The sequence below is a fragment of the Electrona antarctica genome (assembly GCF_951216825.1).
Source record: "Electrona antarctica genome assembly, chromosome: 3".
Taxonomy (NCBI): Eukaryota; Metazoa; Chordata; class Actinopteri; order Myctophiformes; family Myctophidae; genus Electrona; species Electrona antarctica.
The window spans coordinates 49,631,902-49,640,521 of NC_136808.1; the positions used below are offsets into that span (position 1 = coordinate 49,631,902).

At 41.3% G+C, this 8,620-nt stretch overlaps 1 protein-coding gene across 3 annotated transcripts; it reads right to left on the reverse strand.

The window, feature by feature from the left end:
* Nucleotides 1–606: 606 nt before the first annotated feature.
* Nucleotides 607–8,350, reverse strand: ccsapb (centriole, cilia and spindle-associated protein b). Of its 3 annotated transcripts, none has more exons than XR_013789610.1 (6): nt 8,217–8,350; nt 7,540–7,829; nt 4,938–5,018; nt 2,884–3,107; nt 1,610–2,222; nt 607–1,543 (listed from the first exon to the last, which is right to left on the reverse strand). XR_013789610.1 is itself a non-coding variant. In XM_079496715.1 (5 exons), the coding sequence occupies exons 1-5, from the start codon at nt 8,312–8,314 to the stop codon at nt 2,037–2,039; spliced, it is 879 nt and encodes a 292-aa protein (XP_079352841.1). In that variant the 5' UTR covers nt 8,315–8,350; the 3' UTR covers nt 607–2,036. The 3 variants fall into 3 exon arrangements, 1 of the variants encoding a protein (XP_079352841.1); XR_013789611.1 differs by having other exon boundaries at nt 1,577–2,222; XM_079496715.1 differs by having other exon boundaries at nt 607–2,222.
* Between the last annotated feature and the right edge of the window lie 270 nt (nt 8,351–8,620).

Below are 8,620 nucleotides of genomic sequence, written 5' to 3' on the forward strand. Positions count from 1 at the left end.
CTACAGCTGACCTCAAACCCTTAGATCTCCATATATGGAGCTGAACTGTTCTGACATTACATTTTGACTGATACCCATCCATTCAAACTCTAGACAGGCCCGCCCCAAAGTTATTAGCAGAGTTCTCAACAGGCCCAAAAATTAAGGCCCGGCCCCACCTGGGCCTTCATCAAACCCTGTACTCTCAAGACACTGCCCCTGCTGCAGTTAGATCTCCATTATGGAACTGGCCTGTTCTGACATTCCATGTGTTGATCTGACCTCATCAAACCCTGTACACTCAAGACACACTCCATATATGGCCAGACCTCATCAAACCCTGTACACTCAAGACAAGCTCTATATATATATATATATATATATATATATATAGGGCCAATACAAAATTAATTCCATGTTGATCTGACCCCCATCCCAAAGCACCAGCACTCACCCAGCAGTCTGCTGTCACCCAGGTGGATGTGTGCACGTGACCTTGCCCTACCTCAGGGCGTCTTACTGGTTAATTATTATTATTATTATAAGGAAGAGGAAGAACATCCGCACACCAGTTTGTAGCGCTCCGAAACTGGTGTGCGGATGTTCTTCCTCTTCCTTGATGCCTGACATCCAGCACCTGGCCTGAATACAGGCATTGAGATGTGCACACAATCTTCTCTGTAATTATTATAACACATCATTGAAAATACCTCTGTAGGTAAACTTGTTTTGAATTGAAAATTATGTTATTGTTTCTTGAAGTCTGCAGTGTTGATTTGTCCATTTGTAAGGGTCCACTTGGCTCCATTTGTACAAAATGTACACTGAGGACTTTAATACAGTGACCCCCTTTCCACCGGTTGGTGGAAAAAAACTAAACCTATATTAAATTGTTTATAGGATCAATACAAGTAAATTAATACATGATAACCCTTCCACAGTAGTAGCTTTTTCATATTTTCGATTATTTTCCTACATAATGCCTAATTTGCATATTTAAACAATGAAATTTGTAATACCATAAATCATTGTCTTCGTGTAAGTACTCAATTGGGGAAGTTTCATGGTGATAACAATCTACTATAGGTATGGTTTTGCACACTCACTTCATAATTAACGTTCCAATTTCGGAGCTCTGGCTCATGGACTAAGAATCAAAAAGAACTGAACCGGTTCCCATTGGGAACCAACCAGTGGAAAAGGGGCCAGTGTGTGAGAGGTGTGCAGAGTGTGTCTCTGCATGACCTCATACACACGTCATGCCAAGGACCACAATGGAAACGAGCTGTAACCTTGTTTGCGTTATCCTTTTGATAAATGGTGGGTCAGACATATGTTTGATTTCATGATCAATAAAGATATCAACCATACTTGCCCTGATGAAGACTCCTTTGTGAGTCGAAACATGTTGGCGTTTTAACCTCATTAATAAAGTACCTTGATTTTATATCCACCCTCGCCTCATTTTTTATACTATACTTTTTTTTTTAGTGCTCGGATCGCCACCTTTTCTTCAAAGATATCAATGTGTTTATCCTATCAGCCGATTCGACCGTTATCACACCTTTCAATAGGGCCAGTATGACCGTTATCACACCTTTCAATAGGGCCAGTATGGCCGTTATCACACCTTTCAATAGGGCCAGTATGGCCATACTGGCATACTCACCCTTGGCTGAACATAGCCTGGTCAAGGTTTCCCCCTGGTGGACGTGTCATTTCCGCATGGAAACTAGGGGCTACTAATATATACTATTCTCTGCCTATCGGGACGTAACTCGGACGGCGCTGAGTCGGGTCTGGTGGCCTTCGCAACGCTCGGCACGGCGACTCGCTCGGCTAGCGCCTCGCTCGGTGGTGCCTCACGTGGCTCAAGGCCACCAGACACGGCGCGCCTCCGTCAGGACATCAGTGACATTATCACCCGTCACAATAGGTGATAATGACATACTGAGACAGTGAGTATGCCAGTATGGCCATACTGGCCCTATTGAAAGGTGTGATAACGGCCATACTGGCCCTATTGAAAGGTGTGATAACGGTCGAATGGGGTGATCCTATCGGGAGCAAGATGAGAAGCATCTCATGTACTCGGTGAGCCAGGGGTTAAACTCAGGTTGAGACAGTGTAGTTTTTGTCTTTGCCAGATCGGCAGATTTGGTTTTTCGGCGCTCGGCTTGCTGAGCCTGGATCTGTCGCTCCACCTCTCGTCTGGTTTTAGCTCGGATCGCCGACTCATGGATCTGTCAAAGGAATGAGACAACACAATCACACCTGCACACACAGTTTTTAGATCTTAACAACTACCGGTATCTGTCAAATGAGAAGAAACGCACATCCTCCGTTTCGTGGTGCTGAGACAAACTGCAAACACAGAATCGTGAAAAACAAAGCAGGGGGAATTGATTTAAAAAAATCCTCTGTAGGTTTATAAGAACTGATTGTACATTCTGATCTTGTGATACATATACTATTTTCAGCCAGATTAGATATAGATTCGGTGTAGCAGGAAATAGTATAGATTTGTCCCTGGTGGATACAAGAACATAATATTAGAACAAAACAGCACAGATGGCAAATCCAGCTCAAGTTTGAGTTAGGCTTTTGGGCCTTTATTGATAGTTAGTGAAGACGGACAGGAAATAGGGGGAGAGACATGCAGCAAAGGGCGTCATGAAGTATTTTTCCAATGGAAATATCCTAAAAAACAGGGTCGTATTATAATCAGAGACTAGACTATTTGACATTCAATGTTCTATTTTTTCCACAAATGAGTCTTGAAAAATGGGGGTCGTCTTATAATCAGTCGTCTTATATTCGGCACAATACGCTATGTGGTATGCGCCTGGACCACTGGGCCGGCAGCAGCCCCAGGAGGTTTTTGACCATTAAGAGAACATTTACCTCGTTGGTGGAGGCCGCGGGGCAAACGTTGTGTGTTTTCCTGCCAGCCATCTCTGCCTGCTGCTCTCCTGAGCCGTACAGAGCGAACGGATGCCGGTTCTCTTTGGTGTCCTCTCTGGGCTTCTGTAGCGGTGAGGCGGGCCTGACCCGCGAGGCGCGGAGACGCGGTTTACGGGGTTTGGAGGCTTTTGTATGCTGCACATGAGAACCCACAGGTGGTTTGTCTGGGAATGGGATTATAGCAAGAAGGATACAAGCCTCATTATGATACACAACACAAAGAGAAATGTCAGTGATTTAACCACCTAAAAACCCTAAATACTTCTTTTACCAGGGTTCCCCCCATGGGTCTATACTCTGTCCCCTCCTTTTACTGGTCATCACCATATCCCTTCGCCAAAAAACAGATCAGACAGATCTACAGGCTCGGTTATGGAATTTATAGTAATATAGAATGCCAATCTGTTCAAAAACTATTTCCGCAGTGTTGGGTCAGCTACATGTAGCTTAACTTGCCCAACACTGCAGATAACAATGAATCATAGATAATAATAGGCCTATTAATTAACTTTAATAGACCTATTGCTTACTCCACTAGTATTCGAGCCTCAATTCATTACTGGAAAAAACATCAAATAAATAATGAAATAACTAAAAGGAATAATTAAAACCAGTGTTGGGCAAATGTAGATGACCCAACACTGAATTTCTGTTGCATCTAAGTACATTTGGACTGCTGTTGTTGCCATTAGGGTCTAGTCAATGCAACACAATGTGCATTATGACCATGATGAACAGCGGCGAGAATGGCAGGGTTTTGCAATGCTGTTTATTATTTAGTTATTATTATTAGTTTTAGTCATCATACATACATGCTGAAAATAGCAAATCTACAAGCTAACAAGACGTTGCAACACAATGCGTTGCGAGCTTGTAGATAGGCCATTTTCGCTGAAGATATTTAGTGCTGAGCAAAAACAAGAGGTGGCCTAGTATACCTGTAGAACCCTTGGGGTCAACAAAGCAAGACCTAAGTGGTTAAACTTGTTCTGTTACAGCATATTTGACATTATGATGCCAAATACCAATCATCATCATCCTTTATTTTACCTGGATAAAATACTCTGAGATTAAAATCTATTTTCTAACAGAACTGGCCAAGAGGCAGCAATGCCACATTACTACAACAATATAGACAAACATATAATACACTCTGCAGTGCACACAAGTGATCACAATATCTAGTTAAAAGTGTAAAACAGGATCAGGAGCCAAGCTTTTTTGTGTTTACGAACAACTTGCAACAACTTTAAGGGCCTTGTGAATTTTATCGTTGTATAATTGAAAGTGTCTTAACTGGCTGTATCACAGTGTGGTACAGGCTAGCAACATGACTGCTCAGGACCGTTAAAACAGCAGCTAAAATCATCGGTGGCACAGCACTACCTAGTCTCCACAAGATCTACTCTACTCGCTGGAAGAAAAAAAGCCCAGAACATCATCAAAGACATCAGCCATCCCACCCATACCCTGTTCCAAATACCTTCCAAAAAACGCTACCAGAGTATCAAACAGCTGACCTTGCGCTGTAATGCACTTTATTTTGTTTGCGTCTCGTATACACTAGTGTATATTTGTATTTAAGAGTGCTCGGAGCACAATGAATTCCATTGTATTTATACATATTACAAATAAACCTGAATCAGTTGACAACATTTTTTTTTTAAAAAGCCAGTTTCCAACGGTTCTAGTCTCTCTATCCTTTAAGCTCAGATACTCTGATTACCTTCATTGCAAAGACAGCTTGTCGACCTGTATATAAAACACGCCTACAGTACTTGTATACTCATTCCTGATGAAGACCCTGAGGGGTCGAAACGTTGATTCCTGATTTCCTAAAAAACTACTGGGAGCTTAAAGAACGGTGTCCGGACTTCCTACCTTCTTTCTGTATGTATATTTTTGTTCTGCACCCGTCAACATTTTTTTGATGTGCGTGCTTCCCGTTTGGATGTTCTCCCGTATCGAAAGCTTCACACATTATAATGAATTACCTGGAGGTTTACTTCCTCTACTGCTAGTTTTCTGCTCTGCATTCTCCCCTGGATGAACTCCCGCTGCTGCACTCTGGCCACCTGAAGACAACAAAACAAGAGAGGAGAATGTGATTTCTGCTGACGAGTACAAGAATGTCATGCATGTATGCCATGTTCCCACAGCTGCCGTCTTTAAATGCACGGGACAACAGAAACCTTGGATCATCATCACACTGAGCCCATTTTCATGTACCTGTCACTGTACTGGAGCAACGACCATGTATAAAACATGCATAATATATATTGTAGATTAAAAAGACATAGGGCCCCATTTTCACCAGTGCTATACCCTTTATCCCTAAACTTCTTTGCCCTTTTTTTTTAAATTGAAAAACATGTTTGAATAGTTCAAATAGCCAATGTACTGTACAAGCTCACAACGTGTCGATGTAGATCGGCTAGTTGAACAATTTTTTAATGTTTTCAAAAGTTTAGGGATAAAAGGGCATAGCATGGCGAAAATAGGGCCCATAGGCATAGCGCCTCATACAGCATTGACAAATGTACTACAAATATGTTTGAGCACAGAGCACTTTAAAATGTTAAAATGAAATAAAAATATTAAAGACAAGGCGGTGATCCGAGCACTCAAAGTTAAAAATGAGGAGAGGGTGGATGTACTTTATTTATAAAAGTTAAAAGAAGCCAACTGGCTTCTTTTAACTTTTACATCTATTTTTATCCACCCTCTCCTCATTTTTTACTTTGAGTGCTCGGATCGCCTCCTTGTCTTTAGTATTCCAGTCCCACTGATCTTTGAAGCACCAGCCTAGCCTACTTTTCACTATTAATTTTTGCATCTCCATCGAGCACCTGGTTGATCTTCTTTTTGTTTCTTTTTGAGATGAGATGAGATGAGATCAGATGTACTTTATTATCCCCGCAGGGGAATTGATACGTTACAGCAGCATAATGTAAAATGTAAGACAGAAAAACACAACAAGACAAAAGACTTCAGACACAAGCATTGGGGGGGGAAAGTTCTTATGTGTTGTATAGTCTGATGGCGGTTGGCAGAAAGGAGTCTATACCGCTCTGTGTTCATTCTCGGAGGGAAGGTGAGCCTACGACTAAAGGTGCTCACTTTGTCGCTTTGAAATATAAATATATTTTCTTAGTCTCCATCTAAGGTCTTCTTTAAAAGGTGTGTAGAGTCCAAGTCTTTTTCTGCCAGTTTTCATTTAGATTAAAAAGCACAATCAGCTATTGGTTAATGTAAATATATGAATCCTTATAGCATAGTAAGCAAACTATTTTTCTTGAAGGCTAGAAACTGAAGCCATGGTCAAGAAGCGTGGTTCTCAAAGTGGGGTCCAGGGCAGGAACCCACAGGGATCATTGGGGGGGGTTTCAGGGATTCCCCAGGAAAATGAAGAGAAAGCTATTCAGATTGAAGGTTTCACTCTCTGCTATTACTATAGACAGTAGAATTGTTTCGATGTCGATAAGTCATCGATACAGCCTAAAATGCTGGTATCAGTATCAGAGAGTATGTTAGTCTATGGCTCTATGCCATTTCGACTTTATTATTTATCAAATTAAGCCATTTACAGTAATATTTTGAATGCTTCAATTGATGTACATTTTATACCGCTAGTGTACTATTTACATTGTAGCTGCACTTGAACAATTATTAATGCTTTTACTTATTCAATGGATCAATACTTATAGTTCTCAATAACATGATATGCCTATATGATTCTGAAATGGCCATTCTGCATGACGAGTAATTTTACTTTAGCTACTAATTTGATGAAAGTATTTTAACCTGTGGTATTGCTACTTTTATTAGTGCAAAATCTGAGTACTTCTACCACAACTTGCCAATTCAAATTTGTCGGGTAATATAATACATTATTATACTGTATAGTGTATATGTACAGTACACTTTCCCTAAACTCCAAAATGGAAACAAGAACTTTTTTGTGTTATCCTTTTAGTCTAATGTCTGACTGTACAACATGCCGTTTACATTTCTGAATAATAAAGCATTCAATCAAATCCAATAAAAAAAAATATGATCAGTTATAGTGATGGGAGATTAATTGGCATTATCGGCCATAACAGCAATTAATTATATCGGATATCGATATCGGCCAAAATGTCTCATCGGCGGCACATCCCTACATTCAATCAAATCCAATAAAAAATAAACTTAACCCATTCTGGGCGGGAAGTCGGGAACCCCTTTTGGTGTTTTAAGCATTATGTTATACTTGAGCCATTGAAAAATAGCAGATCTACAAGCTCATAGTCATACGAGCTTGTAGATCTGCTATTTATAAAAATCGTGAAAATGTGGTGCAAATCTTTTAATATATATTCTTTCAGAGCTAACGTTTTTAACTCAAATCTTTGCTTCTGGAGGGGTCCCTGGAACTACATATCTTGAGATGGGGGTCCGTGGCCAATTACAGATAATTCTGAGGGTCTTTGACATGGAAAAGGTTGAGCACCACTGACATAGAAACATAGGGTTTTTCAGAAAACTGGATTTAGAAGACATTCTTTTAGAATCAGCCTCAGGTCTAAATGGAGTTTTTTTTTTATGATCAGTTACCATTCACGGCAGAAGCATGGAGACCGGCACCACCATCCTCCTCTTCCTCTGGAAGGCAGATCTTCGGTACCAGTACCATCATGGGTCCAGCTGGACCTCCTCCACCACCACACTGGTTGTCCTCCTGCTGCGCCCGTGCATCTGCCATTGTCCCATTGTCCTCATTCTCCCTCAGCGGGTCCACTTGGTTGTCCTTGTTCCGTGTATGAGGAGGACTTGTATCCGAGTCCGTGTCGGAACCGCTCCAGAACCAGGGCTTGTGCGAGTTTTCCAGCATTCTGCGGTTCAGCCTGTAGTACCAGTGTGGCCAGATATTGTGAGAGAAATAAACAAGCAACCAGGTTTTATGAAAACAAGCCCAAAAGAAGCAACTACCAGATATATTAACTGGAATATATATATTTTTTAACTACACAAATCTTGTATGGGGTCCCCCCAGCACAAAATATTTCCAGATTGTGTGAGAAACTCCAATTTAAAAAACACTAGGGGGAGGCATTACACTTTAAAAAAAGGCCAAAAAAAACCACATTAACCCACAACAAATACTGTCTTTCATACAAGTAGCCTTGGATAGTTTTTTGAATCGATTTTACACCTATGATAGATAGTCATTATCCAATGATAATTTACAAGCAACTGTACAGGAAAACAAGTCAGACATGAGTAACACTGGCCTGTATTGTAGCAGCTCCTCGTAGCATCGGCTGTACGTCTCCCACTTTGGATCTTTGAACTTCTTCATGTACTCCGTCCGAATCCTCCTGGTCACCATTGTTTTTACTCAACCGTAACGTGTCTTCTTCTTTATTGAAATAAAGAGATGTATATTATACAGGTTATTTTAACGACAAAAAAGCAAAGCAAATCCATTCACAACAACACAACACTTCCCCCAAACAAACCCCACCCCGCAGGACAGACATTTAAACCAAAATCTCAGCCGAGTTCAACCAATAGCGCGGCGAGGACCCGAGCTGAGGACACGCCCCTCTGGCTGCGACAAAGCAGCTATCGCCAGTGTCGCGAGGGGGGGGGGGGGGGGGGGATAGCAGATTTACAAACTCACAACGCGTCACGC